The sequence below is a fragment of the Neopsephotus bourkii genome, unplaced genomic scaffold (genome assembly GCF_033783945.1).
Source record: "Neopsephotus bourkii isolate Nb327-2 ecotype Australia unplaced genomic scaffold, CSIRO-AGI_Nbou_v1 NB_846, whole genome shotgun sequence".
NCBI lineage: Eukaryota > Metazoa > Chordata > Aves > Psittaciformes > Psittacidae > Neopsephotus > Neopsephotus bourkii.
The window spans coordinates 1,709,043-1,729,510 of NW_026901342.1; the positions used below are offsets into that span (position 1 = coordinate 1,709,043).

The following is a 20,468-nucleotide window of genomic DNA, read 5'->3' on the forward strand; positions in this document are numbered from 1 at the left end:
CTGCTATTTGCTCTGTATTTGTAAAACCCCCAGCACAACTGGGCCTAGTTTGGCTGTAGTTTTAAAGCCCCAGTGTGTAAATGTTAAATGAGGGTGTTAAATCCCTGTGCTTATTGGAAGCTTTTTATTCTCTATGCTGTATTGTACAAGATCCAAAGATCTCTCATTTCAATGCGGCTGAATAGTATAAAAGTTGCTTACATCTTAAAGCTAAAATAAACAAAAGAAAAATAGTTAGGTTACAAATTAAGAAACTATAATGTTTAACAAAAAAAAGGTGATGGCTGTAAGTGGCACCATTAACGCATATCATATTATTATGGCATTACACAGGCTTAAATTTGAGAGTATCAAGTAAAAGATAGAGGCAGGGGAATATGTCCTTCTCACCCGGCATTTGTCTCCCAAACCTTGTATATGTGACAGGGAAGGAAGGAGAAAATGGTTTGTGGCTCTACAATTTCACACAGTAATGTGATCCAGACAGTTTTGGAAGACTGGTAGTAATATATACAGTGGTACATGGTGAACATATATGGAGCTGTATAGCTGTTTATACAGTACTTCTTCCTCCTGCCTCCCACCTCCCCCAGCATCATGTATTCATGAGGACTGACTGAGAGACATAAATATTGCAATAATGCACACTGTACAGGTTTACTTTCAGTAGAAAGGTTTGATTTTGTCACACAGCCATGTCTTGGCACTGCTGCAGGTTGAGCTCCTCTCTTCGATGCTTGACAGATACCTTCTTCTCTTCAACATCTCTCTGACACTTCTGTGTTACACTGTGGTCTGTAGTGTTTCATACATCCTTGGATGCTACTGGATTCTCTCACAAAATTCAAGTTCTAACATCAGGTCAGGAAACAAACAACTCCGGTTGTTTTCTGTGCACCGTACCTTGGTCTGTCCTCCTTAATTCCTGGGCTAACTGGCACAAATGTAATCTGTATGAAAGTGTAACTGATATGATCTTTTCTGATGGCCCAGAAGTTGGAGTGATAATGCTCATACCAAAAATGGTGACCATCAGTTGGACAGTACGGTAGGAAGGAATGATGTCCTGTAGCTACCCTTTTGTTTTGTCTCTGGCAAGAGCTTCTTAAAATGACAGGCATCACTCTTCCCCATTTGGCTTTTGTCCAGTACACCACAGCCTTCTGCTTCAGCTTGCTTTTGGTTTTATGACCCATTCTGCCTGAGGGTTTGCACGGTAAACATCTAACATGTATGCGTCCGGATCCAAACAGTGTTGACCTGAAATGGGAATTCACAGCATGAATCATAGCATATTCTGAGCACTTTAGTATATGGGAAAGGATCATAGAATCACAGAACAGTTTGGGTTGCAAAGTACCTTAAGATCATCTAGTTCCAACCCCCCTGCCATGGGCAGGGATGAATGGTGTTAAAATGTCCTTGAATACATCTTTGACTTGTATGTAGACAGCCTAGTTCAGTGTGTGCAGCTAATATCTCGCCTGGATACCGGCAGGGGCTTTGCTAAATTTGTGAGTGGTTTTACTCACTGAGAGTCATGAATTCAGTTTCACTTCCAGGCAAGATGTCTTGCATTAAACTGAGTTATGGACAAGACATTTACTCAAATGGTGAACAAACATAGTGGTTTCTTTAGAAGCATTAACAACACTGTTACTGTAAGTGCCACAGTATGGGGGGGGGGGGGGGGTATTTCTTTGGATTTACTGAGCTGGAATTGCAACCCTGACTTCATTTCTGCACCATTTTTTAATTCTGAAAAAGCAGCTCTGTAAACTATGTGTTCCCATCCCGCTAGGGTCTTGCAAAGAACTACTGGGACTACAGCAGTTGCTGTTTTTCTGGTTAAAAAATAAAAGGCCTCCCAAGTATGGCCATTTGAGGATTTTGCAAGGTGGTGACTGGGAATAAGAGTTGGGTGGTTGGGGAGTCCCTGCTGCCTTTGCAGGCAGAGGGGAAGAGGCATTTGGTGCCTCTTAATTACTTTATTACTTAATTGAGTAATAAGACAATAAATTCTTGAGTTAAGTTGATTTGTTGGACTTATATTGCATTTACACTGGGTGATAGAGTCATTTAATTGGTGAGGTTACATTGCTGTGGCACAAAGGATTATGGTCAAATTTTTGTGCAGTTACTTACAAGGTCACTTGGGTCCTAATGATTTTACTCAGATGAAAGCAATATAAATGAATTAATGCATAATCAGTAGCCTAAGGTACCTTGAAAGATCTAGGACTATAAAAATAATTTTAAATGAAGATGCAAATTAAATGTCTAGATTTTGGAAAGAGCGTGGTGGGAATACTTGGGATAGTTTCACACGGCTTTTAGGATCTTCTATTTTAGCATTGGTTGGCTATCTGTTTAGCCAGGCAAAACAACTGATCAAATTTAGCTTTGTATACCTTCAGTAATAAAGACTTTTTCTTCTGGACTGCTGAAGCAAGGCTGTGATATTTTGTGATGATTTTAGACAAAATGTTTAGAACTGAATCTAGAAGCATCAAGGCATAAACTAATCAGTTGACAAAAGACTCCAACAGAGCATCCAGGGTTTTAGTATGAATAGAGAAAGAAGAGAGTCAGGAGTGTGCAATATTGAATTAAAATCTGGGTTTTGACCTTTTGGCCAGAAACTTGTGTGGCAAGCCTATGTTGTTATTACAAAAATATCACTGCATGAAACACAGAAGAAGACAAAATCTGCAAGGAATTTACAATCTAAATAAAGAGCATGGATTAGATTATTACACACATATATGCAGGGGCTGAATTCTCAATTCTGTATTTTTTTCTTTGGGGGAGGTTAACACTTAAATACAGAAAGGAAGAAATAGGTCTTGGGAAAAGGCTTGACAGCGAGGTGGAATGTGCTTGCAAGAAGACGACTAAGGGTCTCTTAACCATGGAAAAATTCTCAATTATGAGAGTAAGAGAGGAAAGCAAAAGGTCAGATGAATTTGGCAGGACTGTAAGGGGTCCTGCTGAGATCAGCCATCAGGTCACTATCCCCTGCAGGGTGCCCCTCCACTCACACTGGAGTCAGAAGAAATTGTTACATTGATTTTAACAGCTTTTGGGTCAGGCTTCTTTCCTGCAGATGGACTGGAGGGTAGGAGAAACCCAGCTGTGTGAAAATAGCACTGCCTGAGGTCATTAAGGAGGCTACCAACATTCCACATTGAATTTTCAAAATGGAGACGTACCTATATTTCCTCCAATTTCATGTAAACTTTGGATCTGGCCTCTCATGTTCTGTGATGATCCATGGCTAGGATGGAAAAAAACTTTAGTTTGTCTTTCTCTTATACCACTGCTTTATCAGCTGCTGTCTATGTAAGCTAAAAATTGATATTTTTGCCCCTGTGAACTTACTTATCAAAAGAAAGGACTTCTACCAAATGGAGCACTTCAGAATACTGAATCTGCTATAGAGATAGGTTACTGTGTTGCAGTTAAATAAACCTTCTATTATTTATTTCATATTATTTATTTAAAGGACAGAATTACTTTGTAACATGGAAAGACTGCAGAAAATACTTTGAGATACAATTTACCATTTCTCCTAACTGTTAATAATCATTATTAAAAAAAATAAATAAAAATTAACATTTTATGGGCAGATGTAAGACAATCCCTCTGGGTTCTCTATGCAGTGAATCTATAAAACATATATTTTTAATAGTGGCATAACAGAGGGCAGATTGATTCTCTATAGGAGCCAGTTATTAAGTACAATATGAAGAATAAAGTCAGTGGTTACAGTTTCTTTGACCAACATAACCATAAATTAGCAATTTTAGATTAGAAAAAAGTTCTTGTAGCACAATGAGCATTTGAAACGGGAACAATCTATTCATTAATGGTTCTGACATTATTGTTCAGGAAAAACAAAATGTTCTGGTTTACCCACCTGTTTTCACAGTGGAATCGAGCCAGGATGTCTTTGGCTTTTGTTTGGCTAGTGAGTTGAATTGCCATAGAGACTTTTGAATGCAGTGGAGCGTAAACCCTTATCACCCCCTCGGGTATGTCAGACTGCAGGTATGGGGGAAAAGTGACAGCTCCCTAAAAACAATATTCAGTAGAGTAAGTCTAAGGCAAATACTGCTTTTGGTCCATTCAGAAACAGTCTGCAATTCTTTTTGAGTTTACTTGCAAAAATCACTGCCCTGGAATCAATTATTCAAAAAATATATTTACAGTCATACAGGTGCAAATTTGTAGGTACGGTATAACAAAGTACAACACAAAGATCAAACTTTTTGGTAAGTATTCCATAAATACACATAGAACAAAGGAAAGCCCTTAAATTTTAACTGCTTACAGTAATATTGAGTCAAGTTGTTATCTGACATTTTAAAAAACATTTCTGTTCACACTGGTGAGTGAACCAACTGCCTATTTAAAAATACATAAAAATTATTAGCAATATCTACTCTTCCTTTCAAAGATGAGATTCTCCTGGGACATGAAGATCCAGCTCTCTGTTTCTGCTTCCTATGGCTTGAACTAGATCGAAGTGTATGTACAGTAAAATATCAAAGTACCATATGGTTTCTGTTAATTTGAAATTTGACCTTGAGTAGGGTTCAAATGATCATCTATGAAGTTTATGCACTCTTCCATGATTAATGGCAGATAAATCAATTAGCAAGATTCGCATTCCAGTTCTAATCCAGTTAATACCATGCTGAGCAGAGCACAATGGTCTCTCCAGTCTCTGTCCCTGTGTGATTTAGAACGTCTGAGACCTGGGGATTGTGTTAAGTGCTCTCAGAATTCAACTTAGTTATCCAAATGGAGTTTGCCTCCAATTTACCCTTCATATTTCAGCTACCTGAGATGGCTACTCTTGTTTTTATTAGATGCAAAGCCCATTACGATCAATGAACTTCTCTTCCCGAAGGTGCAATGACTGCAGTAATTGACTATCCTCAGAAGCTCTCACTGTATTCATTCCAGGGTGAATACAGTTTTGAAACACAGTAGTCTACACCACAATTTTAAACAAACATCTCTCTCTCCATTTGCAGCACGAATATGTGTCCTACCCACAATATATTTCAGTCAGTACCAATGAATAAATTCTCCAAAAAGCTGGATTTCATGGATTCACAATCAATACATATGATTTCTTTTAATTTTTTCCTCAGACATTCCCTTCTGCATTTTTTCTGTTGCCTGTATTAAGTGGCTTTTCTCTATTGTTTGTAATCTCTTAAAATCATTCTTTCTCAATTTCTTTTTTCTGCTGCTCCTTCAAAAACTATAGATACCTTGAGCAGTTCTTTTAAACCTGCATGGAAGACTTTAAATACTTTCTCTCTGGGTTATTAAAGGTAGATACCACATGGAAAAATTACATATAAGCAGTTATAGGGAGTGTATATGTTGTGCATGTGTACACAACCTGCTTTGTTGCCCAAATTGTATATTACACCTAATGTGTAAGTTGCTTTTAGGTGTACTGAAGTAATAATACCCCAAGCAAGTTCCTAAACTACATACCTACGCAGTAGAGAAAAGTTGGTGGCTTTAAGACCTCCAAAGGAAGATTTTTTGAGTCAGACTTCCCTAAGCCTGAACTGCACCTAGAGCTCTTGATGTCCTCAAAAGTATCCACCTCTCTTCTCTGACTATTTCAATAACAAAAACTACTTAGGCATCTAAGATTTAGTCCCAGTTTTGATGTCTGTTAGGCAAATTGGAAATTATTCTTCCCCACATTTTCTTAATCAATTCCCAAAGCTTTGTCTTACTAGAATGTTGGGCTGGAAACTCGTATTTCAAGCTAGCTCCCAAATCAGCATATTTTGTATGTCAGAATTTCCTCCCCCCTACCTCCAGAAGCTTTTATGAGGTAAGAAAGGAGGGAGGCTGGTTAAAGCTACACTTGATAAGTTTTTACCACACCTCTGGTCTTTCAGGTCGCTCCCGTTCCATGGTTTTTCTCCTCAGAAGTTTTCTTACTCCTTTGTCAAACATCATCTGCCGTTTGCTGTTGTTCATTGCTGCTTCATTCATTTTTCTCACTTGGGAAATCAGGAAGGATGGGACCTACATGGAGGAAACCAGGACTAAGAATATACAGTAATTTTTCTCCCCATAAAACTAGTGTTGGGGCTTTAGAAAGGCACCAAAATTTCAGCAGTGAAAGCTCTATTCATTCACAGACAGTACATGTGATTAGGAAGTCCCTCTAACAATTCACCCAGTTATTCCTTTGGTGAAACTGTAGATCATCTTTTATAACATGTGAAACTTTTAGTGATATTTGCAGTTATAGGAATTTTATTATGAGGTAGTCTTTGCAATACCCATCATACCCTCCCTCTGTTTGGAGGAAAGGAGCCAAGACAGTCATTTTCATGCCAACCTTCTGAAATCCAGCAGGCAGGACACACTTTTATCCCATGTTACTATGGACTGTATTTTAAGCAGCCATTTAATCTCATTCATAGAATCAAAGAATGGCTTGGAAGGGACCTTAAAGATCACCTACTTCCAACCCCCCTGCCATGGGCAGGGACACCTTCCAGTAGGCCAGGTTGCTCAAAGCCCCATCTAACATGGCCTTGAACACTTCCAGAGATGGGGCATCCATGACTTCCCTGGGAAACCTGTTCCAGTGTTTTATCACCCTCACAGCAAAGAATTTCTTCCTTATATCCACCCTAAATCTCCTCTCTTTCAGTTTAAAACCACTGCCCCTTGTCCTATCCCTACATGCACTGTAAAAAGTCCCTCTTCAGCACTCTTGCAGGTCCCCTTGTACTGGAAGACTGCTGTAATGTTTAGACATCTCACCTAGGCGTCTAGATTAAGTCATTCTCCTGTGCATTTTTCTGTATAAAAAATGGTGTGGGATAGGTACCTCTGTAGGGCAATTTGTGCTAAAGTGAATGTCTTAGGTGAAGTAAATCTCTGTCCAGAGGTTCTGTCACCTTATCTCATTCTACATGTAGAAGACTTCAGCCAGTTTTCAAAGAATAGCTAACTTTCCTATAGGAAGATCAGTTTACTCTTATTTATGCAGAGCAAAATACTTCTCTGTATTGGAGCCTTAAAGAGGGAAGCAGCTTTACTCACTGTCCACAGGATGTCCTGGTACCGAATTAAAAGCCGCACAACATGCGCTGTAGTGGCAGCTGCTTGCATCTCTTGTTGGTTTGCCCGTTTCCCTTTGTAGATGAAGAGGTTTGGTGCAACAATCATAGAAACATTCCACAAATTCATTTTATTTTTTCCTTCGTTAGCAACCACTTTCTTCAGGAACTGAAGAAAGGCCTGGAAAAACAACACTTTTTATTCTGAGTCTCACAAAGCACTTCTTAAATGCAGCATTTTCAAACATACAGCATGCTTGGCTCAAAAGCTGCTATATTTGCACTTGGAGGTGAAATTTAGGGGGTTTTGCATTTTAATTTGGCTGATAGCTGCTGGCACAACCACCTGTGTCAATCATAGAAGAACAGTGTTATGAAAATATACACTAATAAATTATATATCACTTAGAGAATAATCCAAAATATATGTCAAGTACAGTGTCTGCACTACGGCTCTGAATCCTGTAGGAGAGGAACAAGTATTATGATTGAATAGTTAATTTATTCATAGACTTCAAGGTTCCCATTTTGATGTATCTGGCCAAGGCTTTTTATATTACAATGACCAGGGTGATCAGCCTCTCTTCAAATGTACACCAGTCCCATATGTGATATAATATGAAGATTTTCTGCCAGCAGCCCCCCAACTTTTGTTCTGGGATAATGAAAGCACAAAGGGCTCAGTGGTTGCTCATTGACGTTGATTCTTACAAAGGAAAATAATTTTCTTTTTGGGTGTTTTATTTAGAATTTCACTTTAGTTGACTGAATAGGACAGATTGCAGTTGGGGTTAGAGTTGGGGTCTGCCAATGAGTCCTTTTATAACACTGTCCTGGTTTCAGCTGGGATAGAGTTAATTATCTTGCTACTAGCTGGTACAGTGATGTGTTTTGGATTTGGTGTAAGCATAATGTTGATAACACACTGATGATATAAGTTGCTGCTGAGCAGTGCTTACCCTAAGCCAAGGACTTTTCAGCTTCTCATGCCGTGCCAGCAAGGAGGCGGGGGGGCCATAAGAAACTGAGAAGGGACACAGCCATGACAGCCAATCCAAACTGGCCAAAGGTATATTCCATACCATGTAGCGACATGCTCAGCATATAAACTGGGGGAAAGCTGGTCAAGACCCACTGCTTGGGAACTGGATGGGCATCGATCAGCAAGTGGTGATAAACTGCATCGTGCATCGCTTGTATATTCTAATTCTATTATATCATTCTTATTATTGTTGTTCCTTCTTTTTCTGTCCTATTAAGCTGATTTTATCCCAACCCATGATTTTTACTTTTTCCCTCCCAATTCTTTTCAAGGAAATGACAAAACTCACAGATAAATCATTTCCCAGTGCACTGTCTGATCTCTGACCGTTAGAAAAAAAAAAGTGTCATTTAAAAGTCAAAAGCACCACAGATGGCAGGTGGTAGCAAATTAAGAACTTACCTTGGCTGTGTCTCTGTTGGCCTCAGGAAGCAGCATGATCAACAGATGCAAAGCTTGTAGCTGTAACTTGATCTTGGAGATTTCTAAGAATATGAATAATTAATATTTTTGAAATCCCTGTTGCAATAGTTTCTAAAAACTGTGTTGGTCAGCAGTTCTAGAAACACAGCAAACACTGCCTGGTTGAGACCAGCATGATTAGGTCCATTTTCCAAATATAAAATCAATTCAATGAGTGGGTTTTCCATCATCATTTTGGGTCTTTATCATGAGGGGTGACAAGGCTTTGTATTGGCAAGGAGCCAGTAGTTTTCAGTACTAGACAGTTTCTCTTTGATATGATGGTCAGAATATGCTGCAAATGTGGAACAAGTATTTTCCCCCTTTCAAACTGAAATGGAAACTTGTTTTCAGAGAATCTTCAGACTAATGTTATTGAGTAATTTGATGAAAGCTTGTGCCATTGGAGTGGAGATTGATCGCTTACAGCTTAAAAGGTATTTGTCGCAAATCTAGCACTCTAGATAAATATAGAGCTTTGTCAGTTACAAATGCCATCATGTTTTCACAATTAGTATATACTGTTATTTTGCAATGCTCACTAGAAGAGCTAGGGTGGAGAAGATGGGAAGAAAAACTGTCATTTGCTTCCACTCAGAATGACTGAGAGTTTTGGAGACAAAAAGAGTGCGAGATGTGGACAGCATGTCTGTGGTAGGGAGTAAAGCAGGCACCTGCTGTTTAATCTTCTCCAAACTGCTAAGTGATGGTGACTGCATGCAGCCTAGGGCTCACAAAGAATACACTCAGGTATGTGAAGGTTACAGAACGGGTTACCTCCTGTGTGTTTTAAACTACCACATGGAGACACCAAAAACTTGCCTGCAACCAGGTTTAGTTTTCTGTACTGGTTTGCATGATAAATTTACCATCCTGATACTTTTACTCTGTCCTAGCCCAAGTGAACTTACAGTGAAGGCAATAGTCATGGCAAGGTACTACTGCATTCTTCCTGGAGAGGAAATGAACAAAATGTACTGAGAATGAGAGGCTGTATGTACACTGAAAACAAAACCCAACTGCCTGACGTTTTCTGTGATCACACATATCTTTGTACAAATATCCTGTCCTCAGCACAAACCTCCAGAGAAAGAAAATAGATCCAACAGAATATCAGCTAAAGGGCAGTGACTTGACTTTACCTTACAGAAATTTTCATTTGTGAAATCTATAATTTGTGAGAATCAGGGTCTAAACCTGAAAGTCATTGCTTGGCTATTGTTTGCTCACAGTTTTCCAGTCTTTCATTAAACTGTTATGTCATTCACATGAGACTATGCTATTCGCTAAATGCAGAGACTATTTTCCATTTGAAAAGGAAAACTTGCAGAAAATTTAAATATTTAAGCAATGTACTGTCTACTGCAGAGAGAGAAAAAAATACATGTTTTTTTCTCTCTACTTCAGAGAGAGAAAAAGGTGTAATGTCTACTATTGCATTTTATTTAGATGACTTCATACTAACTCCATTTCCACATACTTTCAACTAATGTGATGAAAGCAGGCAGATATTCTACTGTGAAAAGTGGGCTTGGTAGCTCTCTTATAAACATTTTCAGCAGTCCTGCTGCATCATTATTTCGTACTTGGTCCCAGTCAAAAGTATCTTCATAAAATTTTGCCTCAAGTTCTTGATGGAGATTCTGAAAGACAAAAGGAACATCTGACCTTTAATCATTGCTTCTGACCTGGCAGTTTGAGATCACTTCAGAAATCCCATTACAAACAACAGGCAGGTTTACATTGCAATTCAATTAAAGTAGCCCTAAATCACTATGGTCTAAGTACAGCTGCATGGAGTTCAGAGCAGGTTAACAAGTCAGCTTCTTAGGGATACTTTGCAACCAAGGCTAAATTTGGTTTGTTATAGCTACATTTCTGCCGGCAACCCATTTAAACGATTTTAAAGCAAGACAATTGTGTGCAATATCTTCAATGGAGTAACAAAACATTCAATTAAACAGGATTTTTAGCATAGATTTTTTTTTGTTTTAAAACACTCTCCAGGTGTCTTGACCCCTAAATCACAAAGGAGTGACATTGCTTCTTCAGCGCCAGTGAGTTTGCTAGATAGTCTGCTGGCACCTGAGTCCATGGGTCCCAAACAAATGGCTTTAGCTCCAAGTCTTCCTGTCTTTAGAAGGATGTTTTCTTTCAGGTTAGCTACAATTAGATTTGATCACTAAATAAAAGTATCAAACCATTACTGTCAGAAAACTTCCACATAATACATACACACACCACAAAACCACAAGAGGGTAAGAGAACTAAGACAACAGATTATACCATTTTGATGCCCATTTCAACCTCTTGTTCTCCAATGTTAGCATCTTGATCTGTAACAGAAGTCTATTTAGTTCTGGAGGGTAACTACTCAGTGTTTCATACATGAGTGTGAATTGGAAAAAGTACTCAGTGAGGTTCCTAATAGGAACAGAATTTAGCTTCAAACCCAGATCACTGCTTGGAAATGCAAGCTCCTCAAAAATTTGTTGGGTTAATAAGCTTGAAAGATGAAATTGTATTATAAGGACATCCATAAATAGTGAATCTTTCATAGTTATTACTGGCCTAATACTGCTTTATCCATAGGAAGTTTGTTGCTGCTTTTTGTGAGACCATTTACGGCAAAATATATCTGTAGGTAACATTCAGGTTTCAGATCATGTTTTTGTCAAATGCACCTTAATATTATGCAAAAAATGTTAGTCCTTTCAGACAGAAAAGCTTCTACACATGAATGGAAGGAAATTACGTATCAAATATGGTCACACATAATTAAGTGGAATGGTTGGCACAAAAGGAAATAGAAAGTTATTCAGGATTTGGTATATAATGCTACAGTCTCATTCTTACTATCACATTTTACTAGTTGCAATCTGCCTATCTCCACTTCCTCTATATTTGCAGCCTTTTCACATAATCTGTACAAACACCTGGATTAAATTCTCTCTTGGTAACTGACTGGAAAATGTGGAATAGAAATCCTCCCCTCATCAAAAGCACAAGAGGACAGAAAAACTACTCCACATTTTTCTGCTGAGAACTGGGGAAAAGCCATAGGAACAGAAAGCAAGATATTTGAAACATAAGCATTTAATATAATATATATATCCACAGGGGCAAGCACATATGTACATTTGATACTCTCCCCCCCCCCCCCATATGCACCTAAGTACTTTTAAAAAATGTTTTTTCAATTTTTTTTTAAATGTGATTGATCCTACGTTAGACTATCAAACATTTTTGGTTCACTGGAGCTGTTGTTACAAACTAGATTACAGAGGAAAACTTGTATTTATTTCTTCTATTCTTTGTTTTATAGAGGAGTAACCTTTAATCACTTCCATATGACTTTTCTTTCTCCAAACAAGACTGAAATGAAATTGGAATGCTCTCAAATCCTAATGTCATAATAATGTATGAAGGCTTTGAAGAATAAAATCTGGATCTGCTTTGAAAAAGCCCTCTCTCTTGCTTGTTGGCTTGTTGGACAGACTTAAGTGAAGCCAAAACTCAAATAATTTAAAGCTTTCATATGGGCACTTTAACTTACCACCCAGTATACATATAAAGTCATATCTCACAGCAGTTCCCTGGGTATAGGCTGTGAATAAGAAGTGAACAAGACACAATGCAGTATATGGAAGGAATATGAAAGTAATTTAATTAGAGCACGGCCCTGCTGTGTAATCTCCTCGGAGAGGCTGGAAAAAGTGGAGATTGTGTGAAATAATGCTTTAAGAATTTGTAGGAAAAAATGAGGAAGCTGAAAAGCATAGGCCAGTTTAGGAGCTCCCTTTGGCAAGATGTAGCATTTAGCAAGGTGCTGGGTGCTTTCCTCAATCCAGAGAGTCAAAGGGAGCTGTAAGCTACTACCTATCCTTGGTGTATTTCATGTAACGCTGCTTTTTCTTGTTCAGTCATTTTGAGGATTTCCAGCCTATCAGCGTTTAGCAATCCCCAACATTTGTGTGGCTGCCAGAATGCAGAGACTTACTGCCTCAGAAAACAAGACTAGCCTTCCTGAGGGTGAGAAAGTGGGAGCTGGATGCACTGTAAGAAGCTTGTTTTCCTAATTTGCCTCTGCCAAAGGCTTCCAGCTCCTGGAATCAAATTAGTCTGCAGAAACAATTGCAAGCATTACTGCACCACAATGTCAAGTTATTGGGGACCAACTTTCCTGTGTTCATAGCCTGCAAGTAGCTTGTGAAAATGCAGTACTTCAGGCTGCCAAACAGTGAAGCAGGCCAAGTTTCTCTCACTTGGAACATGAAATTGTAAGATCACAGATGATAAATGAGAAATAAAATGGCATAAAGGTTAAACTGACATAGAATAAGATCTTTATCTCAAATTCACTCGGTTTAGTAACTCTGGATTTATGGAATAAATTAAAACAGAGATAAGATCACAGCAATTTTGGACAATACATATAAACTGAAAGGATCCCTCAGTGTTTACTAGAGCAAAACAGAGCAACCTCAGGGAGATTGTGAATGCTCCATCCCTGGCAGCGTTCAAGGCCAGGTTGGACAAGGCCTTGGGTAATATGGTTTAGAGCAAGGTGTCCCTGCCCATGGCAGGGGGGTTGGAACTTGATGATCTTGAGGTCCTTTCCAACCATAACTATTCTATGATTCTATGAAAACTGCATTCAATGTCAAGTCTGTGCTTTATGTAGAGCATTAACAAATGCAAAGCAATAGACCACAAGTTCTGTGATTTATTGGTTCCCAGGAACCAATATGACCTTTCACTGGTAGGAATAGAACCGCTGAGCTACAGAAATCCGTGTTTTTGTGCAGTGTGAATTTGTGTGCACTGTATTGTTTTACATAGAGTCTGTGGTCCAGGAGACAGAAAACTGGCACAAGCATGTACCTTGACTCTGGAGGCAGATCCAGGCACGCGTAGAATTCCTTCAGTTTCTAAACCTGTTTCCTCAAGCTTGAGCAGCAACTAAAAAAGAACCAACAAAACCCAGTAAAATACTCAGAAGTAGTTAAAATGTTACCTATCAATCTAGGTATCCTTGAAACTAATTTGAAAAAGATCTATTTCTATATAATTTGCTAATGAAAACAAGCCAACTCATGTGAATAAACCTTCCTAATTGTTTCTTCATACTCCTGACCCTGAAATACAGAGTATGCAGAGTACGGAAAACCAATAATGCAACAGGCCCCTCTGTCCTTGATTTGAGATTTGGCACTGCTACCGAACAATTAACACATAAACGTATTAATAAAAGGGCAGATACACTGGGTAAAACACAATGGTGTTTTGAGGGAAAATTAACCTCTGAGAAATGTTTAAGTCTTTCCCCAAGGAGCACAATGGAAAGGACTATAGATAACATACATTTCTGGGAGCTGAGAACTCACTTAGAAAATGATCCCAGGATATTTTATTTTGAAATTTTTGTGAATAGAGGAATAGGCTTTCCACTCTAATTCTTTATTAAAAAAATAAATATGCTTTGATTTAATGTAATTTAGAACAAGAAAAAAAAAAATCATTTCCTAGCATTTATTCGTACAGCTCTGGGTTTTCACCACCACCTCTGCTTCCCGCCCCAGTTTTTGGATCCCTCTATTTTCCCACGATATCTTGACAGGAGAGCTGATTGCAAAGTCATGTAAATATTCAAGTCATGTCAGTTTTTCCCCTGACACTCCACACCACTTTCTCTTTTGTCAGTGTTTGCAGGGAAATTTGTTGTCATTTTGATATCATGTGAACCTGTGTAATTGTATGTGTGCTTGTGTTTGTGTACCTCCAAAACAGCCACTGGATGTCATTGTACTGTCAAATGACTTACATAAATGACATCTTGTAATGCAAATCTCAGTGAGAACATACCATTTTCATTCTGGAAATAGTAGCCAAGATATACCTACAGCTTAAGTTCATGTGAAATTAAAACTCCTGAGAGAACTCACCTCTGCTGCTTCTGCACACAGACACAATTTTGAATGGCTCTTTAATGAGAAAGAAAGCCAGATATATGTTTCCTGAAGTTTCCTGTATGGTATGATGTGATTACAGAAATTGAAAGGGGTCCCCACCACAGATACAGCACACAAAAAGAGCAAATTTTGTCTTCTTGCCACAAGGTTTTCAATCCACAACCCACCCACAGACAACCTGCAGACACCAACTCTGTAAAGCCTACATCTTCATTTATTTGATGACTCTTTTTAAGTGTCAATGCAAATAATGGAATAGCAAATCTTGGTGGCAGAGCAGGTTGAGTTACACTCACTTTTTGGAAGATGAGGGGAACTTTTATTCCAGGAACCTTCTTTTGATCATTCTCCAGCAGTACAGTAAGAGGGACTCCAAACAGACCATTTTCTTAAAAATAATAAAAACAAAGGTGAAAAACAGGAAACACAGCATCGTACATGTCTTCTTTGCAATGTTGAGCGGCACCCAGCTCACAGCACGATACCTCGTCCCCGCACCCTCTCTGCACGGTTCCTCTTCAGCTCCACCCCCAGCGCATCGTAGAAAGCAGTTAGCTCAATCAGGGAGAGATAGCGGATCTTCTTCATGTCTTCAGGAGACAGGTCTCCAACTTCTGTCAGTCCAAACCGGCTTTTCCGTACAATGAATTTCTACAGTAGAGATGGGTTGCATCTTTATTTGCACAAAAATGGCAGGAAGTGATATTTTTCTTTTGAAAGAGATAATAGTATGTGATAGGTAGTAATATTAGGGTAGATGGATATTACCAAAGGTTGAACTACAATACAGTATATTAGCCCAGTATGTTGCTATAACTTGCATCCATTTGAAACATAAAATTGAGTTTCTTGCTTATCATGTTCCCTTGCAGTTTGACTAGTAAGTGGTGCTGGGGCAGTAGTATTAACCTCATTGCCTGTACTACAGCTGGGACAAATGAGCTGTGTGCTACTTAAACTTTGCTCAGTTTCAGCAGGATGTAACATTTTTCTCTCTTGCTGCTTCCCCCAGAGTGTCTCTGAATGTTGCTGAAGTAGCTGACACATTTCATCACAGAAATGGTTGTATATCAATTGTGTGTGTGTGTGTAATGAATCCGTGTCTGCTATTAATTTATGAGGTATTATAGGAGAGTTGAAACTAAAGATCTGAGGAAAAGCCCAGAAGCAAAATCACTTAGTCCTGATGCCAACCTGCCATTTGCTGGTAGTTTTAATTGCTCAAGAAGCATATAGGTTTAGAAACAGGACTCCCAGTAGCTAAGAAATAATTTATTCAAGTAGATTTGAATTAAATGATACTTAGTAATTTGGGGACATGTGAAGGTGTCTACATATTTTAGAAACTGCAGTGTTGCGGACCAGACCCAGGAATGTTGAGTCATGACAGAAGCATTTATACAAATGTCAAAAAGAACAAATACCCATCAGTTTTTGACGTAGTTGCTAGACATAATAACAAAGTTATACTAACCCCAATGCTTTTAAGAGAACTGTGGATCATTAGTATTGTATGCTTTTTCAATTTAATTGTAATTTAAGCCAGTAATTGATAGAGGTATAAATAAATAACATTACAAATCACCTCCTCCCTTTAGGGAACTGAGTGGAAACATAGCCTTTAATAATGTTTTGCTTTGGGAGATTTCAGCCCAGTCCTCTCTTTTTAAAACAAATTTGGACTCAATAGGTCATTTTTAGATGAAATCAGTCACACAGATTAACAAAAAAGCCAATGAAAAAAGGATTAAATTTACACCAGATTTCAAAAGTAGGAGACGACAAAGGACATCGAGATCATGGAGGTTAGGACTTCCTAAATCACATTGTACATGGTCTTTCAATAGAGATTAATCATAACTGGGGGAGAAAGAATGGAAGGGATGGAATAACTAAATTACATGCTGTCTGGGGCATTTTAGACTAGAATCTTTCCTCTCTAGAATGCAGCAATTCCACTGTGACTTCTACGCTGAGACTTAATGTAACAAAAGCTATACAGAGGATTCTCTTCTGAAGACACGTAAAATACTAAAGAATATCTATGTGTTTAGTTCCAGTGATGCAAAAAAGCAGTCAAAGCACAATAAATAATCGTGAAAATAAGAAAAAGTCACATATATTTTCTGAGGTGAATGAGAAAAGGTATGTCTGCCAAGAAAAAAATGACAAACAGTCCAAACCCAATTACAAAGTATAGCTACAACAATTTTCCATGGTGGCTGGTTGACTCCTAGGATCATAATTATGTGATGCAGTGTTAACACAAGGTTTGGGGTTGGGCTACTTTCTTCTGTCTTGTGTCACCATTTTCCTGTGATTTTTCTTACGAACAGTCACAACATGCATCAGTGAAGGAGGCCAAAATATTCTGAAATTAGATTATACTAGCATTTTGGCTAAGGATCATGCCTAATATCGTGTGATATGTTGTTTCTATATGGAACTATACATTATCCTAAGATGGGCCTGAAATGCTTACTGACTCTTAGTTCTCTAATATCTTCAATTAAGTCATGTTGATCACAGTCCCATTTTGGGGAAATTACATGCAACCATATGAGGACAGTGATGCTGAGTTTGGTCTTCTGGGAGCTGCAGGAGACACTGTATTTTATGCTATATATGGTCTATTTCTGTGCATCTCAGTATATGCCATCCATGAAGCTGATTATATTACTGTGTCAGACCTGCTCTGGAAAAATTATGGTGCTGTGTAGGCTTCAGTCTGGCCTCATTGGCCCACCTTGAGGAAGAAGAGACAGTCCTTCAGAGTGTAGGTGACTGGCATTCCGTGTAACAAGAAGTGATATTTTTGCTGGGGCCTGTTCCTCTCAGAGCCGTATAGTAAAAAACTAATATGATAGTGACAGCATGTGAAGCAGGATAAATGCCAATGTCAGCAGCTGCAATTCTTGACTTTATTCAGACACTCTCTGTCTGTGACGACCTGGTATATTTCTCATGCACTCTTCCAAGCACACAAAATGATGTCCTGCATTCACAATAGTTCATTTACAGCACAATACTGTCCTTTTCTAATATTAAATAATTATGCATCTCACAAGTCCATGATAATCGATGTGGCATCTTCTTTCCCTGTTTGTCATTAGTTTCCCTCCTATATCAACTGGAAATTGTCCAATCTGTTGCAGAGAACAATCTGTGCGTGTGTGCTGCAGTGAAGGCTGTGGTCCTAGGTTTGCTATTACATGGATCAAGGAGGAACTTTTGTTTTGCCAAAATCATGATGAATGCAGAGATATCCTTACTCTTCACAGGACACCAAATTATCCCCACTACACAAGACTCAGACACACTAAAGCACAGGAATTTTACACCAGTTGTAATCTCCTTGGTGTTTTATCCCTCCTTTCAACACAGGAGCTTACTTCTGCATCTCAAGTTATTCTTCCTTGGTGGTGCCTGAGATGGACAAACAGATAATTCTTAGAGAGCTAAACATCTGTGTGGATAGCAACAATTTCAGATTAGCTCAGGACCTCAGGACATCATAACATTCAGGAAATGATTCCAAGTAATTTACAGCTATTTCATACATTTCACTGAAATGATGGTATCTGAAAGCATAAACCTAATGCTCCAGCTTTCAGTAATGGAAGCTGTGAGGGCTGATGGGAATAGAAAACTGACTTCCTTGGCTTCATGAAATAATTCCAGATAATGACACAACTGCTCAGTGTATGTCTGGTTGGATGATATGATATGGTATGGTGTGATAAACTTTCCTTTAACCATTCAGGTATTATCTCCTATGGTGTAATTGCACTGAATAATGATTGCAGACAATCAGTACTGCTGCAGGACTAAGACTTGATTTCCTCCCTTCATCTGTAAAGCAATTTTAAATCTATGCTTTAACAAAGGCAGATAATCTGTGGGGGAATAAAGTAGGAATACAGGCCAGTAATGAAATTGATTGCTAGTTTTAGTGCCAGTAACTTGTCTTTATTTCTTTCTGAAAAATGTGTAGATGATGCAATATTTGTGGACTCAGCTACACATAGTCATCTGGTTCAAGATGAGTTCAAGTCAAAACCAAGCTTCAATGTCCAGATTAACTTTGACGCCACTCTAGGAATCAGTCAGAAGTAGTAGGCAGGCACGAAGGCAGTCTCTATAAATCATGCAGAGCGAACAACAGCTAATGTCTTAACAGACTCCAGTGTGCTGGGGATATAAAGCAGGAAATTACTGCATTAAAGAAAACAATTGAGGAAATATGTTGAGAACAAACTTACAGGCAAAGCAGAGTCTTCCTTTTTGAACCTCTGGTTTTTTGGCCATTCTTGGTTTTTTGGAAGAACTGTAAGGGATTCTGAGAAAGAAACCTCATAGGAGAGCTCCTCTGTTATGGATGGGCTGCCTTTATCTAGTCCACAGTCTAGACAGCTATTAGCTGAAAATAAGGGAAATTGCATGTGAATGCTGAATGTATGCCTGCAATTAGTACAGAGAAATTAAAAAAAGTGAAGCAAGATGACAAAAATCTTGAGAAAGTAATAAAGGAAATGCTTCAAAGAGGAATTTCAGTTTAAACCACAGCATGTTCCTGTTTTGTCTGGAGGAAATAACCCTTTAGAATAAAGATCCCTATTTTCATTTTAGATTATTAAACTTGTTTCTTTTCGTGAGAAAGATAGTCAAGCTGGAACTTCCTGTTTATCAGGAATTATCAAGTTTTTATGCTCCATCCTTGTCTACCCACGCCAGCAAACTGTGGTGGCACTTGTCTTATGAACAATTAAAAATAAGAGTTCCTGACAGAAAAATACTGTTGACATGGTTTCTTAGGTTACTGTTGGCTTACGTACACTTATAAGACATTGTGCATATATTTTATATGCTCACATATGTGTATTATTCACAGTTGCTAATTTAGGTTTGTAGCACCAAAACAGGATACAATGTACAGACTTCCAGTTTGAAAAACACTTTACTACTGGAATTTCTGGCAGATACTGCAAAAAGACTTATTGCTTTACTCTGGTTTAGTCACCTCCTGAAATTAGTAGATTCCAGAGGAAAATTTTGAAATCAGTAGAATCAAGCACAGAAATACACTATTATTATGAAGTCCAAAGTATGATAACACATGTGAGTTCCAGTGTTGCCAACTTTTATGACTGATCTCTCATATCTTGGGACAATTTTTTGGTTTTCCTTAAAGTCCAGGTACTATAAACCCCAAATTGGAACCGAATCATAATTTTCATTGGAAGTGAAACGAAATTTCAGCCCCCAGGACTGCAGAGAAGAGTTTACTAACATGACCCAGGTGAATTCACAAGCCATGGAAATCAGAAAGTGAATTAAAAATCATGACATGTTTTGTAAACAAGTGCATGCCCCATGATTTTTGAATCATTGTATTTACAGATATAGGGACTTAAAATTGTGCAACATTGTTTTGCCATTTTTGCATGGAAAAGCCCTGTTTTATTAAGTGGCTCCTGGCTTCTAAACTGTAGCCTTTGATGTTACCTATCGGCCAAGCCATTTTAACATGTTTTACATCTCTCTTTCCACCCATGGACCTGGGACCACAGACAGTCCATGGTACCCCTGGCCATTTGGTTCTCCAGCTGTTCTAATACAACTTTTTGAGGTGCAGAGGTATCAGCAGGGCAGCTTTTGCAACCAAGGAAAATGTTTGTGGAAATACAGGTAAGCATCTAAGGTTCTGGTTTAGAAACTTAGAGGGGTTGGAACTCGATGATCTTAAGGTCCTTTCCAACCCAAACTGTTCTACTATTCTATGATTCTATTAATATCCATTTAGTTATGCTCTGAACAGTGGTGACGGGAAGGGCTTTAAAAACAAATGAAAGCCTTCCGTATTCCCATGGAAGGCTG

The 20,468-nt window shown here is 38.5% G+C and overlaps 1 protein-coding gene across 2 annotated transcripts in view; it reads right to left on the minus strand.

Moving 5' to 3' along the window:
* Positions 1 to 291: 291 nt before the first annotated feature.
* ARHGAP28 (Rho GTPase activating protein 28) overlaps positions 292 to 20,468 on the minus strand; it is a 72,458-nt gene continuing 52,281 nt past the window's right edge. For both annotated transcript variants that reach the window (XM_061356332.1, XM_061356333.1), the window contains 11 exons: positions 18,854 to 19,011; positions 15,077 to 15,242; positions 14,888 to 14,979; positions 13,504 to 13,581; positions 10,100 to 10,262; positions 8,560 to 8,642; positions 7,099 to 7,296; positions 5,923 to 6,066; positions 3,920 to 4,074; positions 3,213 to 3,277; positions 292 to 1,260 (listed from right to left, as the gene is read on the minus strand). In XM_061356332.1, the coding sequence (XP_061212316.1) occupies positions 1,169 to 1,260; positions 3,213 to 3,277; positions 3,920 to 4,074; positions 5,923 to 6,066; positions 7,099 to 7,296; positions 8,560 to 8,642; positions 10,100 to 10,262; positions 13,504 to 13,581; positions 14,888 to 14,979; positions 15,077 to 15,242; positions 18,854 to 19,011 (1,394 nt within the window). In that variant the 3' untranslated portion in view covers positions 292 to 1,168. The remainder of the gene's footprint in view (positions 1,261 to 3,212; positions 3,278 to 3,919; positions 4,075 to 5,922; positions 6,067 to 7,098; positions 7,297 to 8,559; positions 8,643 to 10,099; positions 10,263 to 13,503; positions 13,582 to 14,887; positions 14,980 to 15,076; positions 15,243 to 18,853; positions 19,012 to 20,468) is intronic.